This window comes from Oncorhynchus mykiss, chromosome 21 (genome assembly GCF_057628025.1).
Source record: "Oncorhynchus mykiss isolate SJ-2025 chromosome 21, ASM5762802v1, whole genome shotgun sequence".
Classification (NCBI taxonomy): domain Eukaryota; kingdom Metazoa; phylum Chordata; class Actinopteri; order Salmoniformes; family Salmonidae; genus Oncorhynchus; species Oncorhynchus mykiss.
The window spans coordinates 18,501,191-18,521,235 of NC_143042.1; the positions used below are offsets into that span (position 1 = coordinate 18,501,191).

Below are 20,045 nucleotides of genomic sequence, written 5' to 3' on the forward strand. Positions count from 1 at the left end.
GAGGACTTTTATGGGGAACTGTTTGGGGTAAAAGATGTGTGCGAGGGAACAATGGGGGACCTTTTAACATACATCGACAAGACCTTACCCAATACAGACGACCTGAAAAAAGACCTGACGAGGACAGAAATCGACCAAGGATTGAAACGTTTTAAGAGGGGTAAATCACCGGGGGAGGACGGCCTCCCTTTGGAGTTTTATCTGACCTTTTGGGATGTTTTAGCCGACGAACTTCTGACTGTTTTTACTGACTTTGAACACCTCGACAGACTACCCAACAGTTTTAGAGTGGGGATCGTGACTCTTTTACACAAGAAAAACGACAGGACGGACCTGAAAAACTGGAGACCGATTACCCTTTTAAACTTTGATTGTAAACTTTTTACCAAGGTTTTAACACTCAGAATGTCTTCTGTTTTAGGGGAGGTGATCCACCCGGACCAAACCTGTGCCGTGCCCGGAAGGAAGATCACGGACAGCCTGATACTGATCCGAGATGCCATCTGTTATGCGAGAGACAGAAACATGCGGCTTGTAGTCCTAAATTTAGATTTTGAAAAAGCCTTTGATCGGGTCTCGCACCAGTACCTCTTTAAGGTACTGCAAAAAATGGGTTTCCCGGACAGGTTCTTAGCTTGGGTGGGACTGCTGTACGGGGACATCACCAGCAAAATCCTTGTAAATGGGCATCTGTCAAAAGCAGTGGGAGTACACTGCGGCGTCCGTCAGGGCTGTCCGTTATCTCCCCTTCTGTTCGTGGCCTGTATTGAACCACTGGCACAGGTCTTGAGAAGGGACCAAGGGATCAGTGGGGTGGGTATCCCGGGGAGTGGGGGGATGACCGCCAAGTGCGTCTTTTACATGGACGACGTCAACATTTTGTGTACCGACCTTTTATCCGTCGACAGGACTCTGGACAGGACTGACTGGTACGGACGAGCCTCTGGGGCGAGACTGAACAGAGACAAGACAGAGGCCCAATTCTTCGGACCGTGGGCAGACCCAGACTTGACCAGACTACCTCTGACAGTTAAACTGACGGACATAAGGGTACTGGGGGTAAAGTTTGACCGGGGGGGAGGAGGGAGCGGTAACTGGAGCGGAATCCTGGGGACGGTAAGACAGAGACTGGGTTTTTGGGGACTACGACAGCTGACTTTTGAGGGCAAGGTTTTAATCATTAAAGCTGTGATTTTACCTGTGCTTTTATTAATCAGTTCTGTTTTTATCCCCCCTCGAAGGAGCATTTTAGACCTGGAGCGGACGCTTTTTTACTTCCTGTGGGGAGGCAAGTGGGAGAGGCTGAGGAGGGAGGTGGTCAAGAGGCCCAGGTCCAAGGGGGGGAAAGGCTTGCCTGACCTCTACTTGTTCCTGGGCAGCCGCTACACAGCGTTACATCTGACTCTTGCCACCTCCCCGGTCAACAACAAGACCCAGGCCCTCGCACGGTTCTGGCTGGGATCTTACCTCAGGACTCTGAGGCTGATCCCAGTCGACCTGCGTGCCCCAGTCTCTTTCCTGCTACCCCCGCACTACGCCCAGCTCCAGAAGTTTTTAAGACATTTTAAACTGGAAAAAGAAACAGTCACGGTTTTAACAAAACACCGCTCTCTTCTCTCTCTTGTGCAGGATCGGGAACCAGTGTGTCCAGTGCGCGGGCTCGTTATAGGTGAGCCCACAACGGTTTGGCGCAACGTGGCCCATCCTGCTCTCCTGAATCGGCATCGGGACCTGTCCTGGATGGTCGCCCACGAGATCCTCCCGGTCAGGGCCGTTATGCACTCACGGGGCATGGCGAGGACATCCGCGTGCCCCCGACCAGGCTGCGGCCAAGAAGAGTCGGTGAGGCACATGCTCTGGGAGTGCAGAGCCGCCAGGGACCTGTGGAAGGAAGCAGGCCCCCTGATCACCTCGTGTCTGCCAGCAGGGGAGGACCTAACACCTCAGCTCGTGCTGTATGGGGTGGGCCGAAGGCCCATTCCATCGAAGGCCTTCACCAAGCTCTGGCCCACCCTCACGTGCCTGAAGGAAGCACTGTGGTCCTCCCGTAACCTGCTGGTAGCGAAAAACGTAGAGACCACCCCCCAGGCAGTGGCCATGGTAGCCACGGAAGCCCTGGGGTGGTACGGAAGGAAGGGGGCCTCGACCCCAGGCGAAGGGTCCCCCACAACACCCTAGGTCCCGGCGGCCACGGCCTGACAGCGCTGCGGCGCCTAGGGCGATGCGCCTAGGGGAGGGATCTCCTCTGGGCCCCGAAGGACGGGACGATGATCTATTCAGAAGAGCAGGATGAGGTGAGCTTGATAAAGACTCACCCCGCTCCTGTACAAGGGACTGAAGACAGCCTTTTAACAAAGTGACTTTTTAACATGGTTTTTCATGTCTTAAAAATGTTTTACCTTTGTTAGATCATTAGTACACATTTTAAATGGCTTTTACAGATTTGATGTTTTTACAAGGAAAGTACCTTTATCCATGGTTGTTTTCATTGGTTTTAACAACATGTACTTTTTAACAAATTTAAATGTAACTTTCAAATGCTGTGTTTTATGCTTTGTTGCCGTTTTTATGTGTATCAATGATGTAAAAAATGTATGAGCTGTTTTTAAAGGAAATGTGTCAATAAAACTTTTCCAAAATAAAAATTAAGATTCTTTATTACTTATTATAAGGTATACCACCTTATTGCCTAATAAGGTATACCACCTTATTGTATCCCAACAATGGGATTTATATAGGTTTTAGGGAACATATACACTTCTGTAAGCGTCATTGAAGCTACATTTTTTTAAATGTTCAACCTTAATATGTGATAACTATGCAACCGAACAGATGAATAGGAATGACATTTACTTTCATGGGTGGTTAAAAATAACTATCTGAAAGCCACGCCCCTACTAAACTACGCCTCCTGTCTTCTGATCTGACCCGCTGGGTCATAACTCAATAACCCAGCATCAATAACCCTGAAGTTTTTAAAGAAAACAACTTGTGAGTTGAGTCAACCAAACAACCCAGCATTTTTTAGAGTGTAACATAGTGCAGCTATTATTATACATTAATAAGCATTTATTAGCCTATTCAAGAAAGAACTGAACTTAGAATAAAATTTAAACATTGTTTCTGCACTGGCTCTTTTTTTAAACAACACACACACATATTTAACAACATTTGAAGTAATCCTTGATTGCTAACATGTTTTTACAATGACAGGTGATGTAGATGTACAGTTCCGACTTCTTGACCAGTTACGGTACATTAGGCCTACACCTCATCGTCATCCATTGGTCCACTAAGAGTTCAAAGTTCATTCCCATGATACATCTCTCCCAGAAAGGGCACCATGGAGCAGCGAGAACATTCCAGACACCGCTGTTTCTGTACAGGGTCGGGAGCAAACACATTTGCCAATCCGCTCCGTTGGCTATTACGTATTTCCAGTAATCCGTACCAGGAATCAAAATCGTGCAGACTTCCCAACCGGTGACCTCGGAATAAACTTGTCAGGATCACGGCACATGAGCCAGGGATGAGAGGGTGAGCTGATTACACATGCAACGAGGGATGGAGGGGGGAAGAAGGAGAGAGGGGGAAAAACAAGGGAAAAGAGGAAGAGAAGAGATCCCTCTCCCCTGGTTAAGAGGCTTACTGAGAGTTGTAATGAGACCCAGGGGAGTGGTGTCAACACGTTTGACACTTATACTCACACACAGCCTGTGGCAGAGACCTCCCGCTGCCCTCACACACACACTTTGATCTCTCTCACACACACACACACACACACACACACACAGACACACACACACAAACACACACACACACACACACACAAACACACACACACACACACACACACACACACACACACACACACACACACACACACACACACACACACACACACACACACACACACACACACACACACACACACACACACAAACCACCATGCCCAAGGCCTGAGAGAGAGCGAGAGAGATAGAGAGAGAGAGAGAGAGAGAGAGACAGAGAGAGAGTGAAACTAGAGGGGCAGAGGAAAAGAGGAATCAAGAGAAAAAGGGATGAGGGGAAAGCAGTGTTGTAATCTGCAGTGCAGGAAGTGTGATATCAGAGTACTGGCAGGGGTATCCTTTCTGTGCTGGCAAACAGCTCCACAAAGTCGAACATGGACATTGGGTTCATGTTCTGAAACCCTACTAGTAAGTGTTCAATCACTCCTCCGGGAAGGTCTCAAATGAAGGGTGGACCACACTGTCACAATGTCAAAATGTCACCACTGAGCAACTTCCACTGGTGGCTTAACAGAGTCCTCTATGAGGAACAAGAGAGAATGAGAGTTATCCAGTGTCTTCTTCTAAGAGAAAGACTGCGAGTCCAAACAGTGACACAGGAGACACTGTTCCCCCTGTCCTCTTCTCTATCTGACAGCCAGGTCAGATTGTCAGTGCAGTAGAAGTGCAACAGCAGATTCACAGACTAATGCTGACATGTCCATATGAGAAATGAGGCATCTGGGGTCTGTCTTTTGCCTTACTTTTCTTTTGTTGAAATAAAGGAATGACAGTATATAAAAGAACATCGATGGATTTGCCAAGTGAGGATTGGCAACACCTCGTCTGTAAGAGACTTGGGCTTGTGTGTGTTGTGCCACACACACCCACACGCACACACACACACAGCATCCGTTAGAGCCATGACTATATACAGTACTCCACCACACCTGTCCACCACCCTCACCTATCTGCCTTCCCACCACTTGTCTCCTGATTGGAGGGGGGCTCAGCAGGGCGGGGCTTCTCTAGTCATGTGGTCCTGGTGGGATTGGGCAGGTCGAAGACGATGGGCGGGTTCATGGGCTGGAAGTTGACGGTGCAGGCCGAGGCGTTGACGAACGTGGTGGTGCCGTCTGTCATCATACCATAACCTGGAGGAAGTAGAGGAGAGGAGGGGAGACGACTGTTAGAGAGGGAGAGAAAGACAGACTGACAGTAACACTCATTTATTCATTGACTTCTTTACACTCTCTACATTTCCCTTTATTGACAGAACTATCCACATCTAACACTGACAACTGCATCTTGTTTGACATGTAGGAAATGATTTACAGGTGAGATATTTTTTGGCCTTTTTCAATCAGAATGAACCGGTCTGATATAAAGAACGTGTGACAAATGACAAAAGCTACAATTCCTTTTCTCTCCCTTCTTCCTTGCTCCCAATCTATCTCGTCGCACAGATCCACACGCAGGGCTAAATCCGGCCTGTTCCTCCCTGTGTGAATCTGATCTAGTTACTAATCTGGTCCTTTCCGAAGGGGCCATGGTGCTCCGGGGGACCCACGCTGACCTGCTAACCCCAAAAAAATAATCACTCAGCCTGGAGAGAAGGCCTCCCAGTCCCCCCTGGCCTGGATGAGACGCTGCAGTACCACTTCCAGGCATAATGTATGCCTTTAATAAAATCAAATACAGCCTTGTGGCAAGAATCCATAAACAAGTCATAATGACGCACTCCAAAGACCTTGTGCTACAAGATCGATAATCTGATTTAAATATGTAGGCTTGTGTAGCAGTATGAGAAACCTCATTCATACAGAATGAAAGTGTGTATGTGTGTGTGTGTGTGTGTGTACCTTCGTGGATGTGTCCGAACACGTGCAGCTTGGGCTGTACTCTCCTCTGGACAGTGTTGAGCAGCTCCATACAGCCCACCCGCTGCATCTTCTTAGGAACCCAGTCCAGGAACCCTACACACAGTGTGACATGAGAGAGAGAGAGAGAGAGAGAGAGAGAGAGAGAGAGAGAGAGAGAGAGAGAGAGAGAGAGAGAGAGAGAGAGAGAGAGAGAGAGAGAGAGAGAGAGAGAGAGAGAGAGAGAGAGAGAGAGAGAGAGAGAGAGAGAGAGAGAGAGAGCGAGAGAGAGAGAGAGAGAGAGAGAGAGAGACTGATTTAGTGTCACTTCTATAGGAAGCATACCGCTGAGTCTATAGAAACACTATCAGGACTGGTCTTTCTCGTGCCATGCGCACATTGGTGGTGAGTGGGGTGACACAAAGTGCTTTGAAATCTAGTGAAAAGCTCGAAATAAGTAAATGTAATTCAGCAACAAAAAACCCTCAAATCACTTTGGGCTACTTTACAAGTCCGTGGAGACTTTTGTGATGTGAAGAGTAATGGCTCTGTCTCCATTTCTGGACACTCAACTAATTCTCTGCTTGTTTTAAGGCAGCTGGTGAGTAAACAGCTTTCATACAGATTTGTTCCTCCTATGTATCTTCCTCCTCATCGTTAGATAAAAAAAGGCCATATTCCTCCTTTCCTCCATCTCCGTTCCATCGCTTTATCGCGCCCCATAAAAGACGACGGGTTTTGCCGCAGTGCGAACGAACCGCGCCTCTCACTCTTTCTACTCGGTCACTTTACGTCTAGCCCCTCGCTTTCTGTTGTATCCTTCTCTTCCTCTTTCTCTAGACCAACGGTCTCTCTGTAGTTCTCTGTCCATTCTTTCCCTCTGTCTCTCTATCTTTCTCTTCCCCACCTCCTTCTCCTCCCCAGCCTCCTCTCTCTCGACCTGTCTCTCCTTCTTCCCCACCTCTTTCTCCCTCTCCTCTCTATCCTTCTCTTTGTCTCTCCCTCTAATAGGCATTGGTGGCCTGCTGTAGCTGCTCCATATGCCGGTGGCTTATGAGGAGAGGGGAGCTGGAGACACTTGGCTAAACTGAACGGAAAATAACTCCCTGTGTTTAGAGGCGAGACGCCACGCAGCAGCCACAGAAATCAATCACACACACTCGTCTGAGCATCTTCCAGCTGCAGCGGGAGATGAGCTGTGAAAGTGTGCGTGTGTTATGCAAATGTGTATGTAAGTGTGGGTAGATATTTACACGAGGATGATAACAGGAATAAATGACAGATTATTCAGAAAGTATTACTGATTTGACAGTCTATCAAAGCACTGAGTGTGCGCACATGTGCGTGTGTGAATGTGCGTGTGTTTGTAACGTGTGTGCGATGATGTCTCATGATTGTGTCCCCCAGGTGTAATGTCTCCCTCACCCAGTGGGGGGCAGTGTGTGACCAGTATGTCGGTGGAGTCGGGGATCTGGTTCCACTTGTCCAGCAGAGCCTGACCTCTTGGCAGGTTGAACCCCCAGCCATAGTACCATGGCTGCCTGGCTCAGAGAAAGAGAGAGAAAGAGAGAGAGAGATTAATACAGTATATCATATCACTGTCAACAAAATCACCCATCAGATCATCATCTCTAATAAAGGAGAGCCCTGCGGGGGGAGAACCCTGCGGGGGGACAGATTAAGTGTGATAGCCAAAATGGCACTTAATCTCTGAACCTCAATCATCTGCTCTGACAAATCAAATCAACTCCCTCCAAACTTTAATCAAACACCACTGCTGCCACGTACAAAGTGCAATAGTATAAATTAGACAGAACCGTAGACGAGCAGGCAGAAAGCGCTAGGATATAAAACCCCAACATTAAACATTAACGTCCGCTTGATTCAACAGTCGGCATTGGAGCCTTCCAGGACGGGAAGGGAAAAGAGAAGAGAGGAAAAGAGGAGAGAGGAAGAGAGGGACTTGGCGGCTGGGTCCGTGTCCCTTCACTTTGATAGCGGACGCCTCTGGTGGGTGAGTGACGGTGGAGAAATTAACATGTCACTAACAATGAGTCCTCAGATCCATCTTCCTCTGTATCGTAAGGCGAGCCACGCGTGTGTAACCACGATGACGGCGCCGTTAGCTCTCGTACCGCCGGCTTTTGTTAATTTGCAGAGGGCAGTCACTGGAAAAGCCAACTTTTATCGGCGCCACGCCGTCCGTCGCTTGGCGCTTCAGTGGAACGTCAGATGGAGGCTGTTTTATCATTTCCTGCCCGTTTGTGTATGTATGCAAGCGAGAGTGTGTGTGTGGGGGGGCACACACACACACATGTACACACACACTTGATTAAAGAGACCTAGTGGTATAATACAGCAGGATACATTTGGTGATGGTCCCAACACTGGGGTCACTGCCTGAGAGGTTAAGGAGACAGAGTGAGAGATGCATCATGGGAAACGGTGTCCCATTTCAGCTTGAATCTACTCCATTAAAATTCCATCACTTCGGGACATCAGAGCCTAAACACTTTATGAAACATCTGAAGTTCCCAGTGAACGCAATTTCAATAATTTACACAGTGAATTTTAAAACATTTAAATTGGCCTTAGCATATTAATTGGGCCGGTTAAATATTCATGTCCGTCTTAACATGGATGTCTCAATTAAAATGAGATGAGCTGCCAGTCTCCTCTGGGTTCCAAATGGCACCATATTCCCTAGTGCACTACTTTTGACCAGAGCTATATTGAGAATAGAGTGGCATTTGAGACACAACCCATCCATCCCCTCTTCATATCTGAATGGAGAGATGAAGAGGAAAAACACTTTTCTCTGGTAATCGCAATTGGACTGTAATTTCCCTAAGAGGGTTCGATAAAAAGAGAAAGAGAGAGAGACAGAGAGATAGAGAAGGGGGGTAGAAAGGGAAAAGGGGAGATGAGAAAGAATTAAGGGGCTATTGAGAGAGACATGGAGATGGAATGAGATAGAGATGAAGGGAATGAGAGAGAAAAGAGTGAGTTTGTACATTATGTAAATACTTGCATTTCTTCTTTCTGTTCCTACTTCCAGCTCATCTCAAGTTAAAAGTCTGGGATTTTCTACCACTAGGGCCAAAATCACATGCTATAAAGTATCTAGCCGGCTAGCAGATACCTATAGACTTCCAGGCGTTGCGCTAATGCTAGTTAGCATTGGATCATGATACTACCACCAACTTCCTTCATACTGGATGCAGAGACATAAAAATGGTATCCACGAGTTCATCTGACTCTGAAGGTGCACCTGACTGTATTATTTTATAAGCACATGGACCATATAAAATGTCACATCTCAGCAGTGTAACATCCTTATCCCAGTAGCAAAAGGAAGATACACTGATTTAACTGTGAGAGTGCAACTTCACTCCAGGAAAAACCCTGATTCTTCTGATTGCAGTCTAAACACGAAAACTAAAAGAACATAATACTATGGATAACATCTCCACGATATGAATAGGATTTGACCAGGAAAGGGATTAGAAATAAACTAGCGTTTTTTGGTGCAGTTAGGGAGGAGAATTGGGGACGTGCTCAGCATATTAAAGATAGGTTTGTTATTTGTTACGGATATGAAAAAGAAGGAAACAGATGTTTGAGTTAGAGCGCTGGATCCCTAGGCGTCGTCTAGGGGCAAAGCAAAGCACGCTGGGAAAAAAACAACGGCGTAAAAATTACTTTCATTTGATGTGATTCTTTTCCCCCTTTTCTAAAGCGAGAGAGAGAGAGAGAGACTGACAGAGAGAGAGAGAGAGAGAGACTGACAGAGAGAGAGAGAGAGACTGACAGAGAGAGAGAGAGAGGGAGAGACTGACAGAGAGAGAGAGAGACTGACAGAGAGAGAGAGAGAGACTGACAGAGAGAGAGAGACTGACAGAGAGAGAGAGAGAGACTGACAGAGAGAGAGAGAGAGGGAGAGACTGACAGAAAGAGAGAGAGAGAGACTGACAGAGAGAGAGAGAGAGAGAGACTGACAGAGAGAGAGAGACTGACAGAGAGAGAGAGAGACTGACAGAGAGAGAGAGAGAGAGACTGACAGAGAGAGAGAGAGACTGACAGAGAGAGAGAGAGACTGACAGAGAGAGAGAGAGACTGACAGAGAGAGAGAGAGAGAGAGAGAGAGAGAGAGAGAGAGAGACAGCGAGAGAGAGAGAGAGAGAGAGAGAGAGAGAGAGACAGCGAGAGAGAGAGAGAGAGAGGTTGAGTCAGGTTAACCCAAAACACCACTTTACTTAACAGGGTAATATTATAGAAGGTTTGAAAACAAATAAGGGATCAGTCTCACTCTCAGTAATGTGTGCGTGTAACTATTTCAGTGTGTGTATGTGTGTGTGTGTGTGTGTTTCTCCATTCAGAAGCTTAATGATTACATTGGAGAAAGCCCATGAATGATTAACGAATCAGGCAGTGCTGAGGGGCGCGAGGCGTTAACCACACACACACACTTTGGTTAACTTCACAGTCGTTAGGAAGAAAAACAGCACGCCAGAAGAGGAATTTTAAATCTAAATCAATTCCAGACTTATCCTGAGGTCTAGAGAGGAACAGGCTTGGTGAGAAATAGAGAAAGAGAGACAAAAGACGAAAGAGAGAATGCGGGAGCTTGCTTTAGTGATGTTGTGAGACGGGAAAAGAGAGCGGTAGAGAAAGGGAGGTGAAGAAAAACAGAGAGAAAACACAGAAGAGAGTGGTATCTATACAGTATAGAACAAGTCTGGGTTCTCTCTATTTATCTTTTGACAAGACAGTATGAAGAGAAGCAGAATAGGAAGACGGAATAGATGAGGGAGGCGCAACCAGAGAGACAGCTAATGAATGTGTGTATGCTATAGGAGTGTGTGTGTGTGTGTGTGTGTGTGTTCATTTCAAGTTTGTTATTTCTCAGAGAATCAGAGTGGATGCAGTCACACCCCACCATCATCACCTCAGCTTGAGTTAATTAAGAGCTACTGTCGACTTAACGACCCTAATAACAGCCTGGAAGGAAGGGGAGGAAAACACACGCACACACACACACACTCTCCGCTTGTGTGCTCTTATTAGACTGTGTGTATGTGCGTGTACTGTATGTGTGTGCATGTGTACGCATGTATGTATGCTCACATCTGGGTAATACTAAAGGGGATTGCTGTCACTTGTCACTCCTAAGAGCTGAGTTTTTCTTATTAAACCCCCTGCCTCCCCGCACCACTTGACGTGTGTCTCCGTACCCCCCCCCCCCCCTAACCTCGTTAAGAGCCTCTTTCAATTAAAAGTGTTCCGGGGTGGGAGAGGTCCGTTGGGACGCCACTGCTCAGATAGAGGTCAACAGAGCTGCTTAGAGATGCTTTTAGCAGCCTTCCTGTTCTCATTTACTCATTCACTAGCCTGGAGGCTAGGTGGGCTAGTTCAAACACAGGCTACTGACTGTTAACACTGCTTCCTATTCCTGGGTAATTACACACAAACAATACATTCTACTCTGAGGGAACTTCTCTCTGTCAGTATTAGATACTAGTAAATACTGCTAGGTACTCTATGTCCTCTGACTGTCTGATATCTCCCATTGTCCTCTTTGTTTAAGTCTACTCCATGAGCCAATGAGGAGCCATTTTAAAATGAGTCAGTTGAAGAAGTAGCATCAACACTGCTTGTGTCCCATTCACACACAATAGGATTCAAATCTTTCAATAGAACAGTTATAAGTTAATTTGCAGACACATAGCCCGCGCTGGTACATGGGAGAAGCAGGAGAGAGTTTGACTCCAAGAAGACGCTATTTCATGTTACAGAGAAATACGTTTCTTTCTCTTTTCCATTATTAATCCCAACTCTAAACCTTTCTCAGCGCACACTATTCTCCCTCCCACACACAATGGTTAATGTACAGACTTTGATGTTTAATCACGACTACCACACACACACACACACAAGCCAGTCCACCCGGCAAGATTGATCCTCACAGCAGGACTACTGAGACGGAGGGAGAGAAAAGGGGAAGGAGAGGGATAGGGAAAGGGACGGACACCGACACTGATGCAGAGAGAGAGGGGGAGAGAGGGAAAGAAAGGGAGTGGGATAGAGGGAAAATAAGAGATGGGGAAGGAGAGAGAGAGAAGGCTGAAAGGCAGAGTACTGTATATCTGACTCTGACAGTCAGGAGGATAAGAAATGTGACAGGGCCCAGCCTGCAGTAACCGAAAGGTCGCTGGTTCGAATCAGCCGTTCTGGCCTTGAGCAAGGCAGTTAACCCCCAACAACTGCTCCCCGGGCACCGATGATGTCGATTAAGGCAGACCCCCGCACCTCTCTGATTCAGAGGGGTTGGGTTAAATGCGGAAGACACATTTCGGTTGAATGCATTCGGTTGTACAACTGACTAGGTCTCCCCCCTTTCCCTGTGTGAGCTACAGAACAGTCCTTACTTCAACACCCCCGTACCCTCCTGTTCTTCCCGTCACCATCTTTCTTCATTTCCCCATGTCCTTACTTAATCTGTCATTCTCCATCTTCATTGTATCTATCCGTGTACCATAACTCAACCCATCTATTCCTCCTTCTATATTTCTGTCTTCTAGTGAGCACCCACTCTCTCCCTCCCTCTCTTCCTGTCTAATCTCACCTCTCCACCTCTTTACCTCTACTTGCCCCCATCCCCACTTCCCCTCTCTCTGTGGAGAGGCAGATTGGGGACATATTGGCCCTCAGCATGACGTATGTAACACCCAGCAGGGTCAGGAGGAAGCGGGCTGACACGCTGACACACACGCAAAAATGTTAGAAAGAAATATGAACACACACAAGACACCGAAACAGGGAAACTTTATCAGTAAATGTTGACACACGGGAAATCAAGCAATGTTGTTTTGTAGTCTGTCTCTCCTCCCATCTTTCCTCCTCTCAGCGCCTGTGTGTGTGTCTCTGTAATGGCTTAATTGCAGGCGAGCGGTGAGCGCAGTAGGGGGTCTAAACACTGGGTGGGTGGAGGATTAGGTGACGGACTACCACAGAGCTCTCATCCACTAAACACAGTACAGTCACTGAGCTACACCAGTCAATGTCTAGCCCCGGGGCTGACAAACACACACACACTGACACACACCTGCACAACCCCCTTTGAGCTGATATACACATTTTGTTATGCACAGACACACCCCTGTACAGCAGTAGTCTCAGAGTGTCCAACCATTCTGGTGAAACTGGAGCAGACATACGTGGCGTCGCAGAGCCCATCTGTGACACCAAGCCTCATCAACAAAACAGTGATGGGTACAGAGACACTTGTCTTGTGTGAAGTCTGAAAGGCCTGGTTCTCTGGACCAGTAGCAGTCAGCCTCACAGCTGTGCTCATTTACAGCTTCACACTCATCAGCAGCAGCAGCACACAACCCAAGAACCCCCACCACCTTCAATGTTAGGTTTAAAGCCAGACGTGTGTTCTTATAGGGTTTTCTCAAATGAGAGCATATATTCTGTCAATAAAAAAACTCATATTTATTAAACTAGCAGCAGCACACAACAATATTATACAGATGTGAAGCTGCCTGTACATTTCCTCTCGAAAATCTACATTTCTTTGTCAAATCAAGCTGGTTTCATCCATTCCCACAGCGAGCCCCATCAATGAAGCGCAGCTGCTGTCTAAACCAACCACTACCCCCCCCCCCCCATAAATCCAAGAGCTCCCACCTCTCTCTCTCTCATATCTACTCCTCCACTGTGTCATTAATTCTGCTTGTTTGGTGAAATGCTGAAACATTGTTCCCACCGCCCCGTGTCGATCACATACTCACATGCACACACACTCGCATGCACACACGATCTCACACACTAGCATGCACAAACACGCTTTCACACACTCGCATGCACAAACACTCTCGCCCACTCACTCACATGCACGCACGCACGCACGCACACACACACACACACACACACACACACACACACACACACACACACACACACACACACACACACACACACACACACACACACACACACACACACACACCTGGCAGGTCTCAGTCTCCCTATAGACTGATGATTCCCGCATTTAATAAAACGCAGGCAGACTTCCTCTAAAGGGGAACGATGAGGGGTGGAGGGAATTAGGAGAGGAAAAAATAGGGGGAAAATAAATATATGATATACTGTAGGGAGAAGGAGAGACAGATAGACAAAGACAAAAAAGAGAAGGAAGAATTAGAAATGGGAAAAAAGAGTGATACAGATATACCACCAGATAGCTAAAGAAAGAGAAATGAGAGACAGACACAGAGAGAGAGAGCGAGAGAGAGAGAGAGGGCAACAGAGGGACTGATGCGTAAGGTTAGTGACAGATGAATAGATGTGTCTCTTGTTCCTGCTCTCCTCTCTTCCTCTGTCACTCTTCCTCTCCCTCCTGCATGCTGCTCTTCCTCTGTAATCAAGTTTGATGTCAGAAAAGACAAACGCATCCCTGTCCATCCTCGCTTCCCTCTCCTCCGTGCCTCTCCCCCCCTCTACGCCGTGCCTCTCCCCCCCTCTACGCCGTGCCTCTCCCCCCTCGCCTCTCCCCCCCTCTCCTCCGTGCCGCTCCCCCCCTCTCCGCCATGCCTCTCTCCCCCTCTCCTCTGTGCCTCTCCGCCGTGCCTCTCCCCCCCTCTCCTCCGTGCCTCTCCGCCGTGCCTCTCCCCCCTCTCCTCCGTGCCTCTCCCCCTCTCCTCCGTGCCTCTCCCCCCTCTCCTCCGTGCCTCTCCCCCCCTAAAAATTTTTTTTTTAGAAACAGAAAAGTACAGATCAGCAGAAACTAGCCCAGTCAGAATCTCCGAATCTCAGAGGAAACCGTGTTTGATCAGGGACTGAGCCTCTCACACACGTCTCTCCTATACCTGTGCTATAGCTTACGCTTCATAATTGTACATCTGCCCACACGTCAAATCTACATCAGTGACATGCAATAAAGTGGGACTTAGGAAAGACTACTAGTAGTTAAACATACACAGGACTTTGCAGGAACTTCGGGCTACACGGCAGAATATGACATCTGGGTCATTCACTATCGTATTATCACTAATATTTCTGGTGTTTTACATCGCACCATAAAACAGAAAGTGAAGCTCTGAAACTAAATCAGGCTAAAAGCATTTCTTACCGTATTAACCCGAGAGAACGAGGAGGAAAGAACGCTTCTATTGACAATGTTTCAGCAATTTACTGCCCTTTTTCAAAATAAGTATTTTTACCATGAATTTATAAGTTACAACACAGTTGCCGATACAATCTCAAGCAATATGCAGTAAACACAATTATGTCACCTTGTCCTCACAAGGTTCCAATATTAAGACGCGTAGTCACACTATGACACATCTGTCATGGATCCCTATGACATGCACTGTCAGGAATAGTTACAGTGCGACGGTCATGAAATGCCCTGTGAGTTTCTCCAGATTCTGTAGCCAACTACCCCGATCAAAGACCCCCCTCCTCTCTCCCTCTCCTCCCCCTATCCCTGAATGGGTAGTGCGAGGTACTGAGAGATGACAAATCTGCTGGGTCCTGACAGACGACTTCATGCCCAGCGATAATGAGCTCCCATCGGATGCTGATCTCACAGGATGCACAGAGACACGTTACACTAATGTTGCACTAACGTTGCCGCTAGGGTGGGGGGGGGGGGGATTCATGTGGACGTCCACATGCCGCCACCTACGTCTTCTCGCAAAGTGGATACACTTGACAGAAAAGTGTGAAAGAGAGAAAGGAAGGAGAGAATGAGAGAAGAAGAGAAGCATGGGGGGAGAAATGAGAGGCCGACGGACAAACAGACAAAGACAGGAAGATTGGAAGACAAAGAAAGACTAAGGGGATGAGGAAGAGAGTCTCTCTGTGGAAGTACGTGTGTGTGTGTGTGTTCAATGTGTGTGTATGTCAGCAGCATGTGTGTGTGGAGAGGTAGGGGTGTAGGCAGCGCCTGCTTCCAACATCGTGTAAACCTCCCTTGTTGCAGCAGGTGGAGGAAAGCTGCAGCAGCCCAGTATGTGTGTGTGTGTGTGTGTGTGTGTGTGTGTGATGAGAGCAGGTGGGTGAGAGCTGTGTCATATGGAGGTGCCTGGAGCGGCAATGGAGAGAGGGGTCCAAACCCTGCAGGCTTTGGGGGGAGGGGGGGTGGGGGTGGGGGGGTGAGGACAGAGGAGGGCCAAGAAAGAAAGAGGGGAGGGGGCAGAGTGAGGAACAGAATACACCCAAATATGCCAGAAAGGTTCCCCTTAAAGATTTGTCTCTGCGTTGACCCGCCTAATGCTTAAAGTAGGGATCTTGTTTCAAGCCGGCACTCATGATGTTAAAGCCATGAGTTGACCTCCCATTTGGTTAACACTGATATGGGTCAACATGGTCATAAGGTCCAATGCACACTAACCACTTTGAAGTAAGCTACAGGTTGAGTAAAATATCGGACATCTCTAGCCTCTTATACCTGACACTAGCCCTCCTAGACGTTCTCCTGTGTCCATACCTCCCCATACGCCCATCATCCACGGTCTAGTCTGACTCCATTCCAAACACACCTCTGTAGAGTGTCACAACAGGTCTTTGTCGTATTTTGATTCCCATGGTTGAGCCTAGACTGCCGCCTGCCTGCTTGTCTCATTTCCACATTTCCCTAATAACAGCCGTGGCGCTAGGCGCTAACCCTGTTAGCGTAGAACATAATGAATTCCCATTTAAATAGCATTTAGAAGTGCTAGGGAAGCACATTTGTCCCTTCCTGTTCTAAATAATGACCAATTACCATGGAGGAAGAGGTGGCTTCACAGAGGAGGAGAGACAGTTGAGACGGCAGTGGGGGAGACGGGGGAAAGAGTGGAGAGATGGGGGAGGGGCTTTCCTTTTTAATTGGTGGCAGATCTCAATGTGACGCGTATCTTTTTCTTCTTATGATTCTGTGGGGGGGGGGGGGGGGATAGGGAGGGAGCGGGGAGAAGAGATAGGGAGAGAGGGGGAGAGAAAAAGGGGGATGAGGCAAAAAGTGAGGGGAGGAGGGAAAGAGCGAGAGAGAAAGAGGGCGAGTGACAGAGAGAGAAAGACAGAGGAACTAGCATGTGTCTAAGCTGTGTTTGTCTTGGAGGGATAATGTGCGTTAGCTACATCCACTACAGTCTAATTCTGTCCAGAAAAGCTGTTGGACTTCTTTTTTCCAACTCCTTCAGAGTGATAGTTGCCTTGGCAACCGTGGCAAATCTTCCCTTTCTCAAACAGATGTCCCATTTAGTTGGAAATTAGAATGTGTAAAAACCCACGAGACACAAATTATTTCAAAGTTCTCCGTTGGACAGAGGGAGGGAGAAGAACAGGAAAGAAAGGAAAAGAAAAAGGAGGGCCTTCTACTGTTACTCCCTCCCTCCCTCCCATCCACCAGTCTCCTGTGCATAGGGAAACACACTGATTTGCCAAAGATGGAGGTTGATGGGATGGTAGAGGGTGGGGTGAAAATATGGCAGGTGGGGGTGTTCTGAACCAGTGCTGGGCATCATGGCAGCACGCGTGCCAGCACAGCAGAAGGGTCTGATATAGAGGACAGAGACACCCTAAGGGGGAAGAAATCACCCCACACACACAAACACTCACAGCATCATACAACCCCACTCACACCCCTGATGACTTTTTGGACAAGCATTCCTGGTCCTCTAGACTGGTTCTGACTATGTGGTCTAATTGTGGTCAACAAGGACACTGACCAGTGACTGCTCACTGCCTGACCCGACTGAGACCGCAAGGGAGAAACTATACGCTGAGAACACTATATCTATATCTGTGTGTGTGTGCAAGAAACAGAGAGTAGAAGAGGGAGAACATACAGACAGAATCACTTTAATTCAAATGTATTATGAAGCTCACATGCCTTGGAGGGGAAGCATTTGTGTTGTAACCAAAGAGGATGGCCTACAGCACCACACACACAGACACACACAAACAGACACACACACACACACACACAAACACATGCCTTCCTCTTGAGGCCATTTAACAGGTAATTTAAAGAGAAATCCCCACAGGAAAAAGACACACTAAACGCCTTCTCCTCCTCTCCTCCCTCGTTCATTCTCTCTCTCCCTCCCTTCTTAACGCCTCACCATAAGTGTGTTTACTCACCGGCAGGGACAGAGACTGACAGCACTTAGAGAAAGAGAATAGAGGAAAGAGATTAAATAACAAAGAGAATCTACAAGTGCTGAAGAAGGTAGTTTTTCTCTCCCTTTTCCCCTCCAAACCTTAAGTGGCCGTTTATTACTACTCAGTGTTCATCACAGGCTACCTCACTGTCCCACTTGGGGAATACACCTCAACCACTGGAAACAGGCGATGTGGACGAACAAGAGAGAAAGAAGAAAAGAGGAGGGAGAGAGAAGGAGGGGTAGAGCACAGGGCTCCAGGGTTTTTGGGACAGTCTCTGAGCACATCAGATGTTAATTTAGCAAGGCCTCTGGTGAGCAGTCCTAGAAAATTAACACCCACCACAAGACACTACTGTAGCTAGATAGCTGTTTCCCACAGGGCAGGACGACAAGTCTCCCCTGCTCTCTCTCCCCCGTTCTCTCTCGTTATATCCTGTAAGAGCTGTTCAACAGTAACAGTTAGAACTCATATACTATTTCCAAAGAGGTCAAATTACCTTCATCATTTCTACATGATCATTAGAATCCTGCTATTTAACAACCCCTCAGAGTATTCTGTCCCTCTCTCCCTCTTTCTCTCCCCGCCACTCTCCACCCCTCCTCTCAGTCTACATCACAACACCTGTTCATTAAAAACAGAGCGCAAAGAGATCTCTCCTTCTTGCCATCCCTCCTTCATCAGAGAAGTTTTCAAAACAGTGGGAGCAGGTATTCTGTCCCTCACCATGAATCAAAGAAAGCAGAGGGGGAGGAAGAGGAAGAGGAGAAGATTCTCTTCATCTCTTTAGTTTTTCTGATGAGCTTTCTTAATTGGGCCACTATAGAAAGAAGTGAAATCCTAAATAATTAAAAAATCTAATTAAGGAGTCTTTTGCATCTCCGTGCTTAATTATTCCGTTCGGAGAGCAGTGGGGAGCAGATACATTTCTCCTGTTTCATTTTTTTTTTTTTTAAGTCTCTCCTTTCCTCATCCCACCAATCCCCAATCAAGAAACAGCTCCTGATTTCTCTCCTCTGTCCTCCCCCTCTCTCTCTCCCGTCGCTCTTCAGATGTGTGTGTGTGTGTCTGTGTCTGCCGTCCTCAGAGACGGTCATTATGAACACTTAGAGTTAACTCCACAGAGAGGGCCGCTATAAGGCCTCTGTTACTCTCTCCACCCCCCTCTTCTCCACCTCTCCCCCTTTCCCGCGCTCCTTTCGCCATTCCTGCCTCTCAATCTCTACATCTCTTTCTTTACACCATTCTCATACCTTCTTTCTACACCCTCTCCCGTTTACTATCTCCTCTCTGTAATAACATTCCTATCTCCCTGCTATATCTCTCTCTCATTGGTGTTCCAACCTCCCTGCCGAGTCCAAAAGAAGCGCAAAGCTCCTCTGAGAAAACCAGTGAAGAGAGAGTGAAATACTCAGAGGATCTATGTGGAACTAAAGCTGTAGAAAGAACATGTTTAAAATGACATTTTTAGCTACAAGGCCGATCATTCATTGGTCAGTCCATGATCAAGGTGAGGGCGACACAGTTGTGTTGAATTTAATCATCGGTGTGGAGATTACCACTGAATCCCAAATCAATTAATCGTTTAAGGGACTGGTTTACATGGAATTGAATCATTGATGTGTGGAGATTACCACTGAATCACAATTCAATTAATCGTTTAAGGGACTGGTTTACGATGAATTGAATCATTGGTGTGTGGAGATTACCACTGAATCACAATTCAATTCATCGTTTAAGGGACTGGTTTACGATGAATTGAATCATCGGTGTGGAGATTACCACTGAATCACAATTCAATTAATCGTTTAAGGGACTGGTTTACGATGAATTGAATCATTGGTGTGTGGAGATTACCACTGAATCACAATTCAATTCATTGTTTAAGGGACTGGTTTACGATGAATTGAATCATTGGTGTGTGGAGATTACCACTGAATCCCAATTCAATTCATCGTTTAAGGGACTGGTTTACGATGAAATTAATCAGGCCCACGCAGTCTCTGCTAATCATTTAAATAGGCTACATCATTTATAGTTCACTTCTTGGCTATACCAGCAGGGCACACACACACGCACACACACACCACAGTGTTGTGATCTCCTTAATTAGCCATGTGATTAGCTACATTGGAAGTCTGCAGTGAAGCGAGGAGCTCTCTCTCCCCCGTGTAAAGCAAAACATGTGTTCCCGAGACCTCATACATTCTGACACACACACGCACACACAGCTGTAGACTACACTAATGCTGCCACCTCT

General features: G+C 47.2%; 1 protein-coding gene across 1 annotated transcript in view; it reads right to left on the reverse strand.

The window, feature by feature from the left end:
• Positions 1–2,341: 2,341 nt before the first annotated feature.
• Positions 2,342–20,045, reverse strand: part of LOC110500178 (metallophosphoesterase domain-containing protein 1) — a 37,972-nt gene continuing 20,268 nt past the window's right edge. The window contains exons 5-7 of the mRNA XM_036957530.2: positions 7,055–7,170; positions 5,633–5,746; positions 2,342–4,924 (exon numbers count right to left, since the gene is read on the reverse strand). Coding sequence (XP_036813425.1) covers positions 4,803–4,924; positions 5,633–5,746; positions 7,055–7,170 — 352 coding nt within the window. The 3' untranslated portion in view covers positions 2,342–4,802. The remainder of the gene's footprint in view (positions 4,925–5,632; positions 5,747–7,054; positions 7,171–20,045) is intronic.